At 39.2% G+C, this 21844-nt stretch overlaps 3 protein-coding genes across 7 annotated transcripts in view; 1 reads left to right on the top strand and 2 right to left on the bottom strand.

Moving 5' to 3' along the window:
* Positions 1–4809: 4809 nt before the first annotated feature.
* On the bottom strand, positions 4810–9555 carry creld2 (cysteine-rich with EGF-like domains 2). Its single transcript, XM_060890024.1, has 10 exons — positions 9202–9555; positions 9004–9086; positions 8730–8840; positions 8535–8626; positions 8282–8458; positions 7346–7444; positions 7068–7151; positions 5758–5853; positions 5509–5649; positions 4810–5298 (listed from the first exon to the last, which is right to left on the bottom strand). The coding sequence occupies exons 1-10, from the start codon at positions 9328–9330 to the stop codon at positions 5219–5221; spliced, it is 1092 nt and encodes a 363-aa protein (XP_060746007.1). The 5' UTR covers positions 9331–9555; the 3' UTR covers positions 4810–5218.
* A 681-nt stretch (positions 9556–10236) lies between these two features.
* On the top strand, positions 10237–15700 carry alg12 (ALG12 alpha-1,6-mannosyltransferase). 2 transcript variants are annotated; one of them, XM_060889191.1, is made up of 9 exons: positions 10237–10408; positions 11399–11531; positions 11617–11790; positions 11964–12155; positions 12243–12347; positions 14133–14355; positions 14514–14683; positions 14780–14852; positions 14956–15700. In XM_060889191.1, exons 1-9 carry the CDS (start codon positions 10250–10252, stop codon positions 15191–15193), a joined length of 1467 nt encoding a protein of 488 aa, XP_060745174.1. In that variant the 5' UTR covers positions 10237–10249; the 3' UTR covers positions 15194–15700. The 2 variants fall into 2 exon arrangements, with proteins under 2 accessions (XP_060745174.1, XP_060745173.1); XM_060889190.1 differs by having other exon boundaries at positions 14777–14852.
* Positions 15701–16040: 340 nt separating this feature from the next.
* zbed4 (zinc finger, BED-type containing 4) overlaps positions 16041–21844 on the bottom strand; it is a 7849-nt gene continuing 2045 nt past the window's right edge. For 2 of the 4 annotated variants that reach the window (XM_060889182.1, XM_060889184.1), the window contains exon 2: positions 16041–20806. In XM_060889182.1, the coding sequence (XP_060745165.1) occupies positions 16873–20604 (3732 nt within the window). In that variant the 5' untranslated portion in view covers positions 20605–20806 and the 3' untranslated portion in view covers positions 16041–16872. Of the gene's footprint in view, positions 20807–21471; positions 21563–21844 lie in introns of those variants that run through there. The other 2 variants (XM_060889185.1, XM_060889183.1) reach the window with 2 other exon arrangements.

Below are 21844 nucleotides of genomic sequence, written 5' to 3'. Positions count from 1 at the left end.
CCCAAACAGCACCGTGTGTGTGATATCACAGTGAACTCCTTCCTTCCTGTTCCCATTCCTGTCTCGCTCAGGTTCATAACAGGCCAAACGTCTGAGCTCAGCTGTGCCGTGTGGGCAAAATTTGTTCGTCTTATTGTTGGTGGCTCGAGCTCCAGCTGTGTGTAGGAAGTAGGGCAACCACATCTGAGAGGCAAGGATCAGAGGTTTGCCTCAGAAAAGAGGGTCTAAGCAAAAGCACATGCTACAGCTGCTTCCTATTCTGTACGTGTGAGAGACAGCAGGCGAGAGTATCACTGCTTTGGTAATTCTGATTTCTTCAGGAGAGTTTAATTCAGGTCAGGAGAGTCATTGATGATAGAATTTATTTAGATATATTAATCTGTCTTATTACCGTGATCTTCAGTGACATCCAGTATACACTTCATCAACATGCTAGTCTGTTTTTACACTGCTTCAGTGTTTCCTATATTACCCACAATGCCAATGCATTACCTGACAATGAGGCCAGTAATGCTTTCACTCTCCCTTAAGAGAACAGTTCCACAGTTGTTTGATCTTTTTGTCTGTCCAGCTCTCTTCTCATTTGCACGCTCGGCTCAAACAGATCTCCCGTTCCATAACGTCAACTTTCGTACGTAGATCCCGAACTAGCCGAGCCGAGTCACTGCTGTAATTCACTGCAACCGCATCATATTGCTGTATTGAATTCTGAAACTCTTTTTTAAACACTACTGAAAATGGTGAGTGAAAACAGAAGCATTTGCTGTTTAGCTTTAGGTAGGTAACAATGAAACACGTCTCAAAGATGATGCACTACATTAAATGTAACTATAACCGGATAAATAAACCTGCTGTGTTGTCACACCAGTTAAACTATAGAAATTATATGTGCAATACACAGCAACGTACATTTTTTCCCTGCATGTTGGCTGCAACATGTCCATCTCGCAAAATGTCTACAGTGTTCTAAAAGCATAAAAACAACACAGACATGCATAGAAAAAAAGTGCTGTGTAGTTCATTAATAATTTAATAAGTAAATGGTCATTTTGCTGTAGTATAAGAGCAATAAAACACTTCAGAGTTGTTACTGTTGTATTTCAATATAGAAATTTAGAGATACTACAGAAAAGTAATTAACCTTTGTATGGTAAATAAATTATTTTCCAGTAAGATCACACCCCAGTGTTGTATTCCTTATCTGATGCTGATCACTTTATGATTTTGTCCATGTTGGCACTACACTCTTTAACCTTTAATGGTAAATATTAAGTTTGGACTATGTATATGGGGCACAGATTAACAACAACAAAAACATGCTTAAATAACTTAAGTTGAAAGTATAATCACAATGCACCAAAGAAAGTTCAAGCTTTAAAGCACCACTTAAAGTTATTTGACTAGCATATACGCCACTATTGAAGAATTGAATGATGAGAGACAGAAATGTCCAGGGCATATTTACAAAGTGCTCATTCATCATGAGAGTCACTGGGCATTTGCTCCAGAGATGATGGCGGTAAATAAGGGGGATAAAGAAACTACAAAAACTTTGCAAGCTTTGTTACATGCCTGAACATGTGCTAGATTTCCCTCCAAAAGAGGCAGAGTATCTCCTTTTACAAGAAAACAAAACCTTTAGAAAAGTATGCTAGTTCTTTGTAGTCTGTAGAGTGTGTAACTGAGCACATAGCACTCACTCATAGCAGTTGATCCAGAATAACATTTTATAAGCACAAGGCTTAAGTGAGTATCACTCCACATATTGCTATCATTGAGGAACAAAGGCAGGAACTGGAACACCTCCAGCCCTCAGGTCTATCTGGTACCGTGCCTAGATGTCTGAAATGTGATTGTACACTGACACCAAGTGGACACATACTGAAAAATACGAGACCAACTAGGGTATAATGTTCTCCCAGTTTCCCAAAGCTGGTCCTGGAGCATGCATTGATTTTTTTATTACTCTTTTTTTAAACACATCCACTTCAACTCTTCTGCTACTTCACTGATTAGCTGAAGCAGTTGTGATTGGCATCAGAGTAAACACACTAAAAGCTTAGGACAATGGGTACTCTAGGACCGAAGTTGCAAACCTGTGCCATAACAGATAAACACTGAAGATTAAACAAGAAATTAAATCATTTTAGTAAAGAATTTGAAAATCTGGGACAAGGGATCTTAACATGTTTATGATCAAGGGCTCCTTTGAAAAGAAAAGAAAAAGAGGACTCCTTTCACATTCATTCATTCGTTCATCTTCTACCGCTTATCCGAACTATCTCGGGTCACGGGGAGCCTGTGACTATCTCAGGCGTCATCGGGCATCAAGGCAGGATACACCCTGGACGGAGTGCCAACCCATCGCAGGGCACACACACTCTCATTCACTCACACACTCACACACTACGGACAATTTTCCAGAGATGCCAATCAACCTACCATGCATGTCTTTGGACCGGGGGAGGAAACCGGAGTACCCAGAGGAAACCCCCGAGGCACGGGGAGAACATGCAAACTCCACACAGACAAGGCAGAAGGCGGGAATCGAACCCCCAACCCTGGAGGTGTGAGGCGAACGTGCTAACCACTAAGCCACCATGCCCCCCTCTTTTCACATTTATGTGAGAAAAAATATATTCCTATAAAAATGTTATTGCCATTATTATTTTCAATTTGTAAGGATTGTTATTTGTGTCAATAACTATACACCTATTGGGTATTTTTGTGTATTATTTAGATCAAACCCCATCAAACAATGTAATAATTATACAAATGTAATAAAATTGATAGTGGTTAAAAAAAACCCTCCTTGCCAGTGCTTTACAGAGTATGGCTATGTGACTCCTGGCTCGACTTGATATGCTCCACAGATACAGAAGGTCCCAGACCCCCACCTTGACATTATGTACGAAAAAATGTCTTCTTTTTTGGACACAGCCTAATGCAATACAACTGGTACAATTCTAGATTGTAAATCACTCTCATTAGGAATTAGCACACAACATTTTGTACTGTCAGATTACAGCTGATGTTACTGAAGAATGTTGCTTTTATTTTTATGCATAACTGCTTTAACCTGCATTTAATTATACACTCTGGTGAAGATCTACCTCTTTGTACAAGTCCTGTAGGTTATGCAGGGGCACACCAATAATCCTCTCAGCTGTTTTAACAGTCTGTTCCAGCTTACTGATGCCTAATTTGGTGGCTGAACAAAGCCAGACTGAAGATAATGTACAATACAAAACAACCAAAAGAGGCACGCACACACACCTGAGATCAACAGGTAACAAATTACGAGGACTCAGCAAAAGCACATGCAAAAACAAAGAAGTATAAATAGGGAGCGTAATTATCAAGACAGATGGCACAGAATCTAAAGAAGCCCCTGCCGTTCTGCCCCCTGGTGTTCCAGCAGAGAATTGCCCAAGCCATCATGGCAACTGTGTTCAGACCAGTTTGCAGTTTGATACAGCAGCTTGTCTGCTATTTTGGGAAAATATTTACAGTACAAACTGTAACACGTCTGTTTTTAGAAGACTTCACTTTGTAGCTGCAGAAAGATTGTTATATTTCTAACAAACTATCACGTCACCATCATTAACTTTACTGTAAAACTACATTTCAAAGCATTTAGAAAACAAGAAGAAAAGTGTTCTTTAGGATTTCCTCTATTATCCCAGCTAAAATTTCCCAAAATTTACTGGTCAATAAAACATCATAATAGCAGATTTAGTAAACATGTGCTGGTGTCTGTCCTGTCTTTTGTTGGAATTCATTAGCTATAGATTCAAATTGACAGCAACTACTCCTAGTTTGTTTTTTTTCGTTTTTTTTCAACCTACATTTTGATAAAAACAACAACAACAAAACATTGTATTTAATTTATTGAAACAGGGTGAGAATAGGGAAACACTGCATGTATAGTAGCACTACTTTTATAGTTTTCTACTTGGTATATCGCTTTGCTTGTGTTTCCTCATTTGTAAGCCACTTTGGATTAAACATTCATTTAAACTGGAAGTAAAGCTAAGCACTGCTAGATAATATTAAATTAACAAGGCCAGTAATGCTTATCAGCAAGCTCACAACCAGTAAATTGTTATTTACTTTTATTTTTCCTTATAGTCTAACTTGACATTTAACAAGTTGTTGTGGAATATTATTACTAATTATTTCTTGTCAACTAAAATGACTAATTAAAAATAGTCACTATTATTGTATTAGGATTATTGGCACAATCTGATTTCAGGTATATTTTTGGCAACTGAAACAACTGTGTAACTGCAGAAATAATTATACCTTACAGTAAAAATGCTGTAATATAATTCATACTACTCGGCAAATCAGCTACCTGTTACTGATACTCTGAAAATTATTTTAAATCTACAAATTAATGTCTACAGTTGTGAATACAAAGCACAGGTCATCAGTGAAATCAATATATTTCAGATATTTACCTTTAATTTTTTTTTTGCTCTTAATAAATCAACCCAAATAATTACATAATAGTAATTATAGTAATATAGTTATTACATAATAGTAATTATGCAAATAATTGAATTCTCTCATAGCAGCACTCTCAGCTCTCCAAACAGTGGGTTTTTTATTTGATTTTATCTTTATGACATCTGTCAATAAAAAATTCATTCATGGAAAATATGATCTATAGCATCAGTTTCAAACCTGCCCTTAGGGTTTTCCTCAGAAAATGTTTCTCCAGTAGTTTTGAGAATAGGTTTTAAAAAAGAAACAAGGAAACGAAAATAAAACTAGTTCAACCAAAACACCAAAGCATTCCATTAATAGGTTTCATTTTTCTTTTTTAATTCCGTACTACATTATTTTTCATTCTCTCATACAAAGTATATGCAACTTCTCCAATGTGTCAGGTCCCAAAGTGACAAACACTCTGACAAAGAAAATACTACACAAAATGAACACAAGAGATGAGGTGGTGTGACTTTATTTTACTTTACAAATTAAGGAAGAATAAACAGATTATTTAAAAATGAGACAACAGCCGTTTGAGCATTGGTGCTCAGGTTTGACGTTTTCTACCGGAATAATGAGTTGTCCATTTTTAGCCGGTACGTAAGTGCAGTTTCTCAAGTATGTACAGTGAATACCATGTGGTGGTCAAAATAATAATCAAAATAAGTTCAGAGCTATTACTGCCCCGCCTGGTGGCTGACTCGAGAACTGCAGCAACAGCTCACAGGTCTTGGTGTTCTGTTAAAATATTTTCTGTCTTGGTGTCTTCAGTGTCCTCAACAGGTTCTTCCTGACTGACTTCTGAGGACACAAAATAGGAAAAATTTGGTCGGATTAGAATTTCTTATCATATTTCTATATTAATTTTCATTTAGAAGTTGCTGGATATTTACAAACTGTAATATTTATAGAAATATTTATTTCATTTTACTCTATTGTATGTAAAATAAATGGATGAAAATGCACATTATACAAATAGCTATATCTTTTAAGGTTAATTATAAAAGATACCTGGTTGATCTTGCTGAACACAAACTCCTTCATGCTCCTCAAAGCCTCCTGCGCACCGACACTTGTAGCTGCCGTTAGTGTTGACGCACTCCTGGTGTTCCTCGGTACACACAGCGTCGGGCAGCTCGCATTCGTTCACATCTGAAAGACAGAAAGAGCAAAGTGGTAACAATGAACATTATCAAATCTCTAAAAAGCACAAATCAAACACTGATATGGTTAAAGATGACGTCAGAGCTGGAGGTGTACCTGCGCAGGTGCCCTCTTCGTCCTTGTAGCCTTCAGCACAGGCCACGCAGTTCCCAGGTCCTGGCCCTTTGCAGCCTGAGCATCTGCTGTCACACACTGTGGTACAGAAAGGACCCGGGGGAACACAGTGAGACTACACACATTCAAAACTAGCTGTGAAAGCAGGAATGTGTAGCTTTCAGAAGAAGAAGCAGCAGCATTTGTCACATATACATTACAGCACAGTAAAATTCTTTTCATCACATATACAGCTTGTAAAAACGTTGGGGTCAGAGCAAAGTGTCAGCCATGATACAGCAAAATGGTGCAACTTGCTCAAGGGTCCAACAGCAGCAACTTGGAGGTGACTTGAGCAAAATTTTAGCTTCAACCTAACCACCACTATGGTTGGGTATCAAAAGAAATTTTCCAGTTCTGATTCCGGTTCCAGTTCTGCCTTACGATTCCCGGTTCTGATTCTGATTCCATAATAAAAGAAATGTGAAAAATAATGCACAATACTTGTTGTAGCTTTGGAAATGAATCCAAACTTTAGACTTTTTTTAGACATGTTTAACACAAAGTGTACCTCAGCACAGCAGCGCGACTGACTGATTTCTGTGGTAAGCTGCGTTAATTTGGTTGCGTGACTGTAAACAGTGTAAACCATTAATATTCATGAGGTAAGACATGGCTATTTAAAGTCAAAGTTCCCAGCGCTTTGCCCGTCATCGCATCGGAACCGTGTTTGGAACCGAAACTTAAAAATTCCACGTGGTTCCGGGTTCCTGTTAAAAAACAGAATAAGAACCGGTTCTCGGTTCCCAACCCTAACCACCACTGCCCTAAACCATGGCTTGTTCAGGGTAAAGAAACTTGCTTAAAGGCTGTAGCATAAAGATTCAATATTTTGTTTGTCTCACACAAAGTTACAGTAGATATAAAAAGCCTACACATCAAATAATTAAACCAAAATAACTCTTCATAGCCTTTTCTAACTTTTATATGAAATTGCAGCCAATATATTAAAGTCGAAAACAAAAAACACACAGTATAATAAACTGTTTGTAGGGTAGAACCGCTAAACTAAGAACCTTGAGAATTTATCACAGCAGTCAACCTTTTATGGGTAAAAGTCGATCAGTTTGGCACATTTTACCAGGGGTGTGTAGATTTTTTATATTCATTGTATATACAGTATGCAACTTGCAGTGAAATGAAAAACTGAAGATTTTAATTTTTTTTTACACAAAGTAATCCTCAACAAATAAACAACCCATAATTCCCTTTGTGTATAATCACAAGAAGTGAGGAAGTTTATGCTTACTAACCATTGCAGGAATATGAGCCTTCTGTGTTAAGGCAGTATTCCTTGTCTTTGCATGGAGGAGGTTCTTTGGAGCACTCGTCAATGTCTGAAATGATGTAGAAGATTGAGAGCTGAGAATGTTAGGATGCATATAAAGTCTAGGTCTACATTCTCCTCTAAAGCTACATGTCTAAGCTAACAATAGCCTGGAATGCAAGCACTTAAATAAATACACAATAAAAGAAGAAAACAGATGTCTGTAGAGCATGAGGATATGTGTAACAAGGAAATGTTTCTCACCAATGCATGCTTCTTCCTCATCTTCTTTCCAGCCATCACGGCAGTCATTACAGTCCTTATTAGTGGCTCCAGTGCAGGTTGAACAAGATGAGTGACACTCTGCAAACACAATCACCATCACAAGCCAGTCGCAGCTTCATCAGCTTAATTCAGGTTTTATTTTAGGTCAGATTGTTTAAACAATTGGGAGTGACTTGTCACCAGACGAGTAGATTATGTATGCAGGAAATAGGTTTCTCAGCCAAGCAACCACCAGAAAAAGGGAAAAAAAAGACTTCCTGTTGACTTTCACAAAAGACAACTGAATTTGCTTAAATGTAACACTTTTAAATATTTCTTTTCATTTGTTTGCCAATTTTCAACCTAATAAGTTAACTGAAAATAGATCATAAATCATAACATGATAAAGAGTCAGATGTTTCACCCTCACTATGCAGGTAGCTATGCATACATCTTTTACATTATGTGTTAGCTAGCAACTGACAACACTAACAAGTGGTAGCTCACTAGCTGGCCATATATTCAGTGGAATAGTACAGATGTGTTCATAAATTAATGAATAGAAACATTATGAAATCTCTAAGAGAATCATGCCATCGTATCTTATCCATTGCTTGGCAGTCTGGTTAGCATCTTAATTTTGGCTCAGCATTTTAAACCACAGTTATTTAACTTATTGCTGTATTCATTTTTTGTGATTCATCTATGTTTTCCACCTAAAAGATTGTCCGTCATCCATGAATGTGAACGCTAAGTCATCTTCCAAGTAAAAACTGCTATGTAGCACATGCTATAGTTACAGCATCGACTGTGGTGCACGTCATATTTAAATATACAAATATACTTTAATTCTGTTATTGTTACAAGCCTCTATCTGGTCATGATATATTACTGTTATTACTTTACACTGATCTTTATGTTATCTGTGCTGCTTACCTTTGCACAAGGAGAAGGTGTCATTCCTCTCCTCACTGAAATACCTCTCAGAACAGTCCAGGCAAAACTCTCCTTCATATCCAAGGTCACATGTGCACTTGCCGCTTCCTCCCCTTGTCCCATCACCGTCACATTTACCATTTCCATGGCAAGGTCTGTCAGATCCTCCTACACAGGCTACATGAACACAAGTAGATGTAAATGAACAAAAAGTATGCTTTGAAACAAAGCAGAAGCAATTGTACTGACTTACAGTTACAATCTGGTCCAAATGTTCCTTTAGGACAGCAGACTTTGATTGTTTCGATACAAAACCATTTGTGTAGATCAGGGTGCTTTGTTTTCCTGTTTTTTAATTGACATAGAATTACAACGAAACACAAAGCAAACTGTGAAACATGAATTAAACAAACCAAGCTGCATATTATACATTAGATCAGTTCCTAACCTCTTGAACCACCAAGTCTCAAAGTGCTCCTCATATTCTTCTACCATGTGGTTACACTCGAAGCTGCTGCTCTCACACAAGCCCTCGAGAATCTCCACCAGCCGAATTTCACTGAAAACATCACGTAAAATCATCCCAACAACGTCAACACACAGTGTATATAAAAACAATGCGTACACACACATACGTAACATCAAAACACGCGTGAACTCCTTCACAAACTTGAATATCTAAAAGGTGCATGTATCAAATCTGTACAGAACTTCAACCTCACCTGGTCTCATACTTAGACAGCTTCCTTTCTTCCCATGCTGTATTTCCACCACCAAAGTTTTTCTTGGTAGTTCTTTCAAATCCCTAAAAATAATAATAATAATAATAATAAAACATAAATTCCATCGCATTATTTACTACTTATTTTTAATTATTTCAGTGACACCTGCACTTTGAACCCATAGCACATAACACCTACCTTGTTGAAATTATCAGTTATTTGTTTACAGGTGGAACACACAGCCCCAGCATCCTTGGCGTTGCCATTGACAAATGATAAAACGGAAATAAGACAAAAGAGCAGACTGATTGTATCAGACAGTGGCATGTTTACAAAAGCTGCCTAACTACCAAACTCCAAAAATCATGATAAAAAAGTTTCTACTAATGAAGAAAAGCCAACAAAACGTTTAATAGTATCAACTTTGAGTCAACAAGTAGCTTCCATCATCAGGAAACGGTCCCGTTAACAGACTGTTCTGTATATTGATGCCTATGCAAAGCTTTACAACTCTCATGCCGGCTACCAGCGTCCTTCCACTTCCGTATTAGTTCCCTTGCTACAACTGTGGCTTCTTTTGATTGGATGACGTCCACAACAGTCAAACTCAGAGCCAATGGGATACCGCCACGCCGAGTGTGAGGCGTAAGATTTGTCCCACGTTAAAATTGTATAATAATAAATAATGTACAGTAATATAAAGCGTTAATTAGAATGTCTTATCTACACCATGGGGCTTAGTAATATAGGTCCGTTTTCAGGCTATATCGATTGGTCAAGACAAATAACAAGACAGACAAACAAATAAATAATAATAATAATAATACAAAGATAAATTAAATGTAAATATCACATACATACACATTATAAAGAGAATAACCTGTGTGTTTTGGTCATTATTTCACACAGACGGCACTCTATCGTAGCTTTAGATCCTTAGTTTTCAGATTTTATTCACTACATTCAAGAAAACTACAAATACCATGAACACACAAAAGTACCCGGATGTTAGGCATGTCTCTGATATAAATCTTATTCAGGTTATATACTTCCCGAAATCGACTTAATTCTAAACAATCAAAGTTTCTTAGAACAAAAAAATCATCACTTATTACTAATCTAAAAAACCTAAGAAAAAATTGTAGATAAGGTTCAACCTTTACTTCCGGTTTGATGACGTACTTGATTAGCTGGCTCAACCGATTTATCGTGCGCATGCGCAGTTGAACCGTCATGGTTTTCCAGCATGGCACGGAAACGAAGTGTTCCCAAGCTTCTTCAGTTGATCTGGTTGATATTTGTAACGCTTGTGCATTTGATCGCGTGTCCTTTTGCTAAGGTTGAAGAGAGTTTTAACTTGCAAGCCATCCATGACATAATTTATCACAGATTTGAATTGGAGAAGGTAAGAAACTGGAACATTGCATTACATAATTCTGTTATTTATAGTTTTTTTTAGTTAATATTTGGTTAAATAATGGCGTTGGTTCTGCATTAAAAGTTCATCTCATTAAGTTCTGGAGTTTAAATGCTAGTTGTGTGATTTAAAGTTATTTAAAACTTGTTAAGACTTTTTATACAACTGAGCAAGTGAGGGTTAAGGGCCTTGATCAGGGGCCCAACAGTGGCAGCTTGGTCAAGTCAAGAAGCTTTTATTGTCATTTTAATCATAAATAGCTGTTACAGTACACAGTGAAATGACACAACGTTTCTCCAAGATCATGGTGCTACATAAAACAAAGAGCTATAAGGACTTAGTAAATAGTCCTAGATACATAAAGTGCATCTGTGCAAACAGTGCAGGGCAAGACAGTGCAGGGCAAGACAGTGCAGGGCAAGACAGTGCAGGGCAAGACAGTGCAGGGCAAGACAGTGCAGGGCAAGACAGTGCAGGAGGGACAAAAGACAGTAGCAGTAGTTTTGTCCAGTAGCAGCACCGATCAGTGTAAATACTATATGTTGAAAAAATATTATGTGTGCAAAAATACTGGAATGAACACAGTATTATAGCAGCAGTTACATGAGGTATTGTGCAAAACAGCAATCAACTGAAATGTGAGACAGCATGTGCAAAGAGCAAAAACAGTGTGCAAAACAGCATGTAAACAGTTTGATGTCTAAATATTGGAAATGTGTGTATTTGGTGTAGGTCTGTGCAGTCTATACAGTTAATGTGCATGTGTGTGATGTGCTCAGAACAGTTCAGTTATTAAGGAGTTTGATGTTGAACATGGGATTCAAACCCTTGACCTTCTGGTCAGTAACCCAACACCTTAACCACTAGGCCTCCACAAACCTTCATGTAACTTTCAGTCAACCAACTAAGTCTATATGTATGAAGTCTATCAGTTTTCAGAGTTGTGTTTCAGCACATCACTGTGTTCGCTCTCTTCAGTATGATCATCATGAATTCCCTGGTGTGGTTCCTCGCACCTTCATTGGGCCGTTGTTCATCTCAGCACTCAGCACACCTATGGCTGCTTTACTCTCCCTCTTTGAGGCACCAAAGTTTTACACGCAGATTATAGGTATGTGCATCATTTCTGTAACATTGTGTGCATTTTAGTCATGTTTTCCAGACTGATATGTGTTTTGATCTTGTGTTCTTTACAGTGCGTGGTGTTCTGGGGATGTGCGTCTGTCTGACTCTATGGCACATGCAAAAACAGGTGCAGAGACAGTTTGGATCTCAGGTCTCTTACATCTTCTGCCTAATGTGCACTTCACAGTTTCACCTGATGTTTTACAGCACAAGGACTCTGCCGAACGTGTTCGCACTGCCTATAGGTGTGTGTTTTAACCGTATGTATGTATGATCAAGGAAATATGTATGTAATGAGTAATTACTGTTTGTGTGGAAGAAATTACATGTTTAGTGGTGTGTTGTTAGATATACAAATGATTTATGAAGTTGTACATGAATCTAGTTTTCTAGATTTTCAACTTTTTTTATTTTATAGTTTTGCTGGCCTTCACATTCTGGATGGCTCAGCGGCACGGCCCGTTCATCACGGCCTCTGCTTTTGTCATCATCGTGTTCCGTTCAGAGCTGTGCCTCCTGCTTGGACTCATGTTGCTGTCACTTCTATCCAAGAAGCTCCGTATAAAAACGTTGCTTTATTATGCTGTACCAGCTGGCATTTTGTCACTAGGTAAGTGTTGATATGAATGTGTGGGTTTTTCTTGTTGTGTTATGTGGAGATTTCAAGTAAACCTTGTTGTTGTTGTTGTTGTTGTAGGTTTCACTATTACTGTTGATTCTGTGTTCTGGAGGAAGCTGCTTTGGCCTGAAGGCCAGGTCCTCTGGTACAACACAATTTTGAACAGAAGCTCCAATTGGGGAATATCCTTTTGCTTAAAAAATTTGCAGTGTACAGTTGGGAAATGGTCATGATTTTATAATCACACTATCTGTTGCCACCAAGAAGAGTATGGCTTCCCTTTTGAGTTTGGTTCCTCTTACTGCTTTCTTCCTCATGTCGTTTTAGGAGCTTCTTTTTTTACTTGGTAAAGTGACCTCTGGTTTAGTCTTTAACAATCGACATGTATCTCAGCATACATATGCCTCTTGTTAAACTGAATTATATTAAAGACGATGCATGCCACATTTCCCAAATATTAACTGCCTACAGGTTAAATTATTTTTTTCCACCGTATATCCAAACTTGATGTTAAAAAATAATAAAATATAGTTGCAAGCAGCGATACCGGGGTCAAGCCGATCAGATGCGCTCAGAACATGTCGCTGATGAACCATACCAAGTTTCGTAGCGATATGGCATTGCATTAGTAAAATACTGAACTTAACTTGAAAATTCAAAATGGCTGTCCGAAAACCGTTTGGTATCGTTTGACTCAGCATGCCTCAAGGAGTCTAACACCTCCTTCATGATTTTAGACTCAAGTTTGCAGAAGTTATAAGCGAAAATGGCTGTTTTTAAAATCAAAGTGGCGGACAGGAAGTAGGTTTGACTATGATTATTTTTGGGATCGTCGGACTCAGCCTGAGCCACAACAAGGGGTGTGTGTGTGAGGTGTGTGTGTGTGTGTGTGTGAGGTGTGTGTGTGTGAGGTGTGTGTGTGTGAGGTGTGTGTGTGTGAGGTGTGTGTGTGTGAGGTGTGTGTGTGAGGTGTGTGTGTGTGTGAGGTGTGTGTGTGTGTGAGGTGTGTGTGTGTGAGTGAGGGGTGTGTTTGTGTGAGGTGTGTCACTGTGGTGCTGGTCATTTGCACCAAGCCTCACAATTTCCCCTGAAAGCAGAAACAGAGCTCTGTGACGCTGTGGATTTACAGGAAGACTGATGAGAGTAGAGGACGCACTGAAGAGCGCTCACCACAAGGAGAAAATAAAGTGACAGCTCAGGCGCTGTGTGTTCAAATGTTTACCATGAACAGACAGAGCGAGAGAGACAGACAGACAGAGAGAGAGACAGACAGATGCCCATTGTACCTATATAAATGTGTGTGTGTGTGTGTGTGTGTGTGTGTAAATGTGTGTGTTCCTCGTATGTGAAAACATACTTGGCAATAAAGTGTGAGTGTGTCTGTGTCTGTGTGTGTGTGTATGTAAGTGTGCGAGTGAGTGAGTGAGTGTGTGTGTGTAAATGTGTGTGTAAGTGTGTGTTCCTCATATGTGAAAATATACTTGGCAATAAAGACCATTCTGCTGTTGCAAGAATTTTGCCTCTAGGCCTTACGAGTCAGCACAAAATTGGGTTTTTGGACTGTTGGTGGTGCTAGAGGGTTTGAGCCAGACACACCAAAGTTGCTATAGTAACTTCTAAGACTGGCCTCTACATGTGTGCCAAATTTGATAACTTTCCTACGTAAGGTTCTATGGGCTGCCATTGACTTCAATGGCGGAAGAGGAAGAATAATAAGAAAACTAACGATAACAATAGGTGTCTACGCCCCTTCGGGGCTTGAAGGGGTGCAAAAATGGTTGCATGTTGTTTATCTCTGTTTTGTATCTATACTGCATTTGACAATACTGCATATTGTCAAATCCTGCAAACTCAGAAATCCATGTATGAAGGTTGTGCCAAAGCCTATAGGTAGTTTTGTCATCAGATAGTCACTGACAACCCTGCTGCATTGCTCCTGTATTTCCTTGACCACATCTTCTCAATAAACCTCTCCGTTTCTCTGGTACTTCTATTCGGCTGTTCCTCGGGCCCTTGGTGCCACCACCGTCTTTGTTCCGTTGGGTCTTTTGGACAGGAGGATGCGCACGCTGCTCATTCCGGTCGTAGGCTTCATCCTGTTGTACTCCTTCCTGCCACACAAGGAACTCCGCTTCATTATATACACGTTCCCTATCTTTAATGTAGTGGCGGCTCGTGGATGTTCCTTAATGTAAGTGACCTCATGTCTGACTGTTTGCTGCACCTCAGTAGGACGAATGATACATTTTCATGTACTTTTACTCAACTAGTTAATGAGCTGAGTGTAATCTAAAATTCATTTATAAAATATCATTCAGGAAAGTTTTTTTTTCTCTCTTTTTTTTTCAGTTTAAACAACTATCAAAAGTCATGGCTGTATAAAATTGGATCTGTTGCTGTAATCGGACATTTGGTGGCCAATGGCATTTATTCAAGCATTTCGTTATATGTTTCACATCACAACTACCCAGGAGGCAAAGCCATGCAGGAGCTGCACACTTTAGTGCCTGCTAATTCAGGTATGTTTATTCGACAAAAACAATAGAAATTGCCAAGAACGGAGCATACATGATATGTAATCTAATAACATGTCTCCATTCTTTCTGGTGAAGAAGTGAACTTGCACATAGATGTCTTTGCTGCGCAGACCGGTGTCTCACGCTTCTTGGAGCTAAATAATAAGTGGAGGTGAGTAAAGAAGAAAAAAAAAACACACCCCGTTGCTATTATGTATCATGTATGTTGTTGAAGCAGACAGCTTTTTTTTTTTTTTTTTTAATTATTATTAAAGGTATGACAAGAGAGAAGATGTGATGCCTACAGACCCACTCATAAAGACGTACTCACATGTCTTGATGGAGGCAAACACAACGCTTGTATCACTACTAAGTAGTTCACACAGACCCCTCATCTACATCCAGGGTTATGAACGCTTGATCGTTAACGCTTCTCGGTTTCCTCCACTCAGCGTTCAACTAACCAATAAGCTTGTGCTTCTCGAGAGCTTGACACACACACGGCTTAACTGATGCAGACCTGGAGTACGTTTGTACGAGTTATCACCTAAAAGATCTTTTTCTTCTCCCAATAAAACATGGCAGCACTGTGAAGCTCTGATCTTAACTGGCTCCCTCTGAAAGCTCTACCCCCTTCCTCCAATCTGAATCTTTGTCTATTGCTCGAACTCGATTTTCAGCATCTCAAACGGAAATGTAAAACACTCGAAAGAAAAAGGTCTTGAGAACATTAATGTGAATTAAAAACTTGAATGTTTTGCAGTTTAACCAAATTTTCAGCAAAAAATTGTATTTTAGATAAAGTTTGTTTGAAGTGTGTGTGTTGGGGGGTGGGGGGTGGGAGGTTCAACCGTGTGAGATTTCATGGCTGCTACAAGGAACATGTGGTGATTGATTTGTTTACAACCTATAGTGACGATTACTGTTGTTAATCTCACAATGTTTACATATAAAATGTCCAAATATGGTAAACTTTATTTTTTTTTAAATAAAGCACATCCTACAGTTGTTCAACGGTTGGAGTTAAGTGAGCATGGTGTTTACTCCAAGACAGTGATGCCACACTGCACCTATTCTCGACTCTCAAGAAAAACTGGTTTGTATGGGGCCTGCTGTTGAATTGCTTACCAAGAGCCACCTGGGTTGTGTAACAGCTTGGTCATCCGCTCACCACTTCCCTTTCCAAGAGTGAAAACAAACTGTTACTGGTACATAAAGTTTCCTGTGTGAGAATAGAAAAGGGTTGCATTTGTTTCATTACCCTGAAATCAGATTAATGTTTAAGAAGTGCTGGTGGGGGGGAAAAAAAAAAAAAACTTTACGTGGGTGGAGGGGAGGAAAAAACAAACAAACAAGGAAAAAGGGTAAACATTTTATTAACAAATAACCACCAAAATTGCATGGTTTTAGTCTTGACTATTTAGCAAATTTTTTTGGAAATGATTTTATAAAATGTACATCATCTTGACAGTGATCCATAATTTAATACCCCAGGAAAAAAAATAAAGAATTGTGCCTGAGAAATAAATTTTTAAACAGATTGCTCACCCTGAAATGACACCACCATTTTACATAATGCTATTGTTTTTCAAGTTAAAAAAAAAAAAAAAAGTACTAATTCTAATGGACAGTACCGTAAACCATAATATCACAAAGAAATAATTAAATTAAAGACATTTAAACAGTTTTCAGTCACAGCATTTCTTTTTGGGTCATGTATTCTTATATATAAAACAGTATTCAGCATCTGTTTGCATTTTACATAATCATTAAAGTCAGAAGACAAAACATTGTTGCACATCAAATAATATATACAGCATTTTGACCTGAAGTAGTTCATATAAGGCACAAGGAGAGAGAAGGAAAGAAAATTCTGGCCATAAAACTTTTTTTTTTTTTTTTACAGCAACACACACACACACACCCCCCAACCCCTAAATCTAAGTATCTCTCCCTCCCACACTCGCTCCCTGAAAACACTTTTCACCGGGTAGAAGACTAACTCCAGTTATCAAGCATTGAACAGTAGTATGCATACAAATTTAACTTAACATTTTCTATATACCAAATCTAAACCTCAGTGTAAAGTATTTTAAGTTTTAAAGGACCATCTCAGAAGTGACTTGGTCCTTGGACAGGGTTCATGGGGGTCTAAGAAATTCTTGCACACACAAAAAAAAACAACATTTTTCTTAGTACTGAAAATATATCAAAGGAAGGTTAACCTTTAAGAATAGGAGTCTTTCAAGATTTTCTAACAATGGTCGAGACTGATTCAGGGCGCAGTTCAAGCTCGATGTGCTGAACAGTGTATCTGCTGGTACAATGCTGGGTGGGCAACCCACGTAACGTACGGCTACTTTGGCAAGCTCAGGCCATAAGAACAACTTGAGATTCCAATAGTCCAAAGGATCACAGCTCTGGTCAAGTATATCTTCCTCCAAATACTCCAAAACGACAAGCTCCGATGATTTTGGCCTGTCGTCTTGCTTAATCTTTTGCCTTATGTCATCCATCAGGGCCCATAGGTTGTCCTTGTTTGTGGTTGAACTGTTAGATGGAGCTGGGTCCTCACTGCACCCGTTAGACAACGGAGGTTTGGTTTCTGCAGATGGAGACACAGATACCCTCTGAACCTCTCTTATGAGCTCCTGCTTACACTTCTCTGCCTCCTCCTCAGTGAACAGGGAGGTCTTGTACCTAGGGTCCAGCATGGTAGCCCATGTATAACGTGGATCGTGAAGGGTGGGAGACATCCTGGTCACCATGGCCTCTTTCAGAGATTTAAGCATGTTATCAATACCCATAGTCTCGTCGAAAAGCATGTCTATCTTGCGGTTGAGAATGTGAATGAGGGGTATGACCTGGCCAAGTGTGGCCGTTCGGTTGCTCATTTCCCTGCAGGCCACCTCAAAGGGTTTCAGAGCGTTGCAAACTGATTGCATCACCTCCCACTGGTCACAGCTTATAAGTTCCCTGAAATTGCACTCTAAAGACATTTCGTCAATGGCTTTCTTTTGCTCGACTAACCTTTCAAGCATAAAATATGAGGTCTTCCACTTGGACGGAATGTCCTGGATCAGGTGATGTTCAGGCAGGTTATAGGCTTTTTGAAGTTCTGACAGCTTCTCCTTTGCCTTTGCTGAACGATGTACTCTTTCACAGATCTTCCGTGCAATGCTTAACAAGCTCTGTACCATCCTCTGGCTCTTTATGGCTTCATTAACAATGAGATCTATGTTATGACCGAAACAGTTCATGAGGGTGTGAGCGTTGTCCTCCAGGACATTTAGAATGGCTTGATTATCAGTGACAGTGAATCCAAGCTTCAGGCCTGAGGAGACAATCCAGGTGTCCCAAAGGTACTCAAGTTGCTTCTGTATGCTAAGCATGTTATAATCACAGTCAATAGGGGAGACACCGAGCAGAGCTGAGCAGTGGAAATCTTGCCCCTGAGGTCTGACACGCGACTCAAATGTCACCCAGTGGGCTGTGAGAGTCAAGTATTCCCGTGTTTGGCTGCTTACCCAAATGCTGGTTGTGAAATGAATGATTCCACTCTCGGCCTCTTTGAGGTGAGTCAGGACAACCTTTTTTACACTTTCGTACATTTCTGGTATGGCAGTGCTGGTGAAGTATGATGAAGAAGGAAGAGAATACTGTGGTTGGAGGTATTCCAGTAATCGGTTCAGACCAATGTTTTCCACCACAGTCGATGGCTGCAGATCCAGTGCAAGCATTTCAGCAATGAGTTTGGTGATTTTTTTGGCAACTGGGTGACACTCATCAAATTTCTCACTACTCTCCACATAAGTAGATGTGTCCAACAGCTTCTGTTTTACTTGAATTTCAGCAGACGGTGGATCACCTGAGATATTACTATTATTTTCAAGCACATGCCCATGAAACCTCTGCATGTGCCTAAACAAGCAACTAGTGCCCAGGTTTGTTGTCTTTTTCCCCCTGCTTATTGTGCGATTACAGTGCAAACAGACAACCTTTGTAGGGTCTGCAGAAGAAAGAGAAAAATGATTCCACAGCTTTGAAGTCTTTTTGCTAAAAATGGTTTGCGTGTGCTGTTTTTTCTCGGTAGCAGGGTTGTCGGTCACGTTGGATGACATCCCATCCTCATCGGCGAGGGTGCTGTGGAGTTGCTGAGGTAAGGTCGCTTTGTCAATTGTGCTTTTTTGGTTCTTGAGGACATCGGGATGCCGTCTCATCAGATGGCGCATCAAACAGCTTGTGCCGAAGTCTCCACGCTTGCCGCGGCTAATGACGCATGGACAGTACCGACACAAAGCTTTAAGTTGGTCAACTGGGGAGACAATGAAGTGGTGCCATACTTCAGATTTCACTCTTTTCATGATCTTTTTGTTTTGTTGGAAAACCGAGCTTGGCTCTTGAGCTAGGCTCAAGACTTCAGCAGATTCGTCTGGAGATGATGACAGCTGTATACTTTCACTTTTAAGACCAAAAGACATGTTCAGTGAAGACTCTTGTCCAGAATGGTATGAGGTGTCATGTAACTCCTCCTTTAAATCCATATTTTCACATTTCATGCTGTCGTCCATGGGCACTTCATCTGACATGGTTTCAGGGGATGAGGAGGTACACTGGGGTTCCTTTTTAACCTCTACAGGGTCCTGCATCTGCACGTGTGATAATAACGTTGGTGGGGTTGAATATGGTGGGGGAATTGTTGAACCCTGTCCGTTTTCTTCTATGACAATGTCTCGGTGGGCTCGCCACATGTGACGAATTAGACAACTTGTCCCTAGGTCTTTTCCATTTTTACCCCGACTGAACTCATTCATGCAGTGAATACACACTGCTTTCGAGCTATCAGCAGGAGACAGATAAAAGTGTTTCCACACAGCCGATCGTCTCCGAGAATTTGCACTCTTGGGGGTAGATCCTGAGCCGTCAGACCCGATGTCCATGGCATCATCGGTGTGGTTGTTAATGGAATGAGGGGATGAGGCTGCACCAGAGTCAGCCTTGGCACTCTTTTCCACTTTTGGCTTGGCTTTTTGGGACGCCTCTTTGGATGCTACATCTGCGGCTTCTGTTGTTGTGTTGGACGGTGAGGGGTGACTGACTAAGTGGGATTTACTGCTAGCTGCCAGATCGTTATTTGGTGATTTGACAGGAGGTATTAGACATGAGGCAGAGTTAGATGAAGTATTTGGCGAGTCACTGTCTTGTAAAAGTACAGTAGGGTGAGCCCTTCGCACATGCCTCATTAAACAACTAGTGCTGAGGTCTTTCTCATTTTTACCCCGACTGAACTCTTTCATACAATACATACAGATAGCTTTGGTACTATCGCGAGGAGATATGAAAAAATGGTTCCATGCAGGGGATTTTTTTCTTGGATTTAGGGGGTTTCTAATAGACGTCAGAAGGCTTTGTGTGACTGCATCCATTGCAACATCATAGAGTGTACTTGTGTAGCCACTCAGCAGGTTATCATAATCATCATTACTTCTAGTGACAAAGGGGCCTACAGCCCCATCAAAGAATAACTTATCGTCCTCCTGAGAACTTTCACCCGTTTCAGTTGGTTCCTCTTTAATATGCACACTCGTGTCGTTGACCGAATCGTCTTTGTCTAGTTCAGTAGTCTGAGTTGTATCATCTGAAATGGCTGGAGAAGTTGGGCAGTCCTGCTTATAGCAGGTTTCTTCCTCTTGACCATCTTCTAAATGTCCATCAACCTGAGAAGATATGTTATCGAGTGAAGACTTTTTTGCCAGTGGACTCTCGTGTGGGGTCATGCTGTATGATTTGAAAACATAACCGTCTTGCCCCTCAATTTTCAAACAGGTGCTTTTTACCTCTTTCCTCTTGTCGTTCTCCACAGAACAATTATTGTCCAAATGCGTGTCATCGGTCTTTTGAGAAAGGCCTTCCTCCCCGTCCATTTTAGCAGACAGGATTTCTGCTAAGAAACCAAACTTTCTCTAATGAAAGCAGCTTGTCGAGTGTTCTAGTGTCATCTGTGTGGCTGTGTCGTCAAACATCCAGTCCAATGGCTACAGTGGTGTGTTACGTTTCAAGTCAGATGATAAAGACATGCGAAACATATCCATTTAGGAGAGTGGAAACTTCTTTATTTAATGGAATCTGTACAGAAGAGAAAGAAGAGAATTAAGAGAAAAGAGGCAGTTACTCAGAGATTAGTGCAAAGTAGGCTATTTATTCAAACACTCCAGCACACAGTTATTTTAATGTTCCTTAACAATGATTAATGTTCTATTTTTACTGATTGGTACTAAGATTTATTTGATTCCTTGCCTGCTTGTGCAATGTGAAATATATTAGCTGTATTTTGTCTAGGATATTTGTCTAGACTGCAGATGTACTGAAAAATGACTTCATAAACAGCATATTTACAAGAACATTACTTATGTCTACAGTTTAATGGGCAAAGAGATCTTACTAACATGAGGAAAAAAAACCATGTGTAAACACCACTATATTCTTGCATTTTTATATGCTGTTTTACATTTTAAATGTAAACATTTAATATTTTTCTTTAAAAAAAAAATTATATTCCGGTAAAATTTATCTAAATTCTATCTAATTGAATCTGCAATGTTTAGTACTATTTACTAATTATCATTAAACATCGCATATACATTTCTTACACTTAATATTTTGGTATGTTTGTCATTCCTTCTCTCTTGAAGTTAATAAAATAAAAGCACAGCTTTTCATATTACTGAGACAACAGAAAGCACAAAGTCTTCTATCCTGAACAACTTTTCTATAGCAAAAAACCTATTAACCAATATAAAGGGCTGACATCTAGGAGACTTCTGTCCTAAAACGGTAAATAAACTCGCAATATTAATAATGGATTTCTTTGTCAAATAATATGTTTTAATCTGTTTTTTTTATTATTGGGGTTAAACTATAAGTCCCATTGGACTGTTATTACAGAAACATTACAACTAGGGCTTTAATATAAATGTGCGAAACAAATTAAATTTGAACTGCATTAATGTCAGAGCTGCTGTTATAAAACATTATTCCTCACCTTCAGGCCAGTCAGATTTAAGACTAAAACAAATCCATTGTACATCATGAAAACAAGGTGTATAAATAAAAAATAAAAAGGGCAAGTTGGTGCTAGTGGATGATGCAAGTTCAAATCCCATG

The sequence above is a fragment of the Tachysurus vachellii genome, chromosome 16 (genome assembly GCF_030014155.1).
Source record: "Tachysurus vachellii isolate PV-2020 chromosome 16, HZAU_Pvac_v1, whole genome shotgun sequence".
Classification (NCBI taxonomy): Eukaryota; Metazoa; Chordata; class Actinopteri; order Siluriformes; family Bagridae; genus Tachysurus; species Tachysurus vachellii.
Note: the sequence above shows the minus strand (reverse complement) of the source record. Positions and strands in the feature narration are given on the sequence as shown.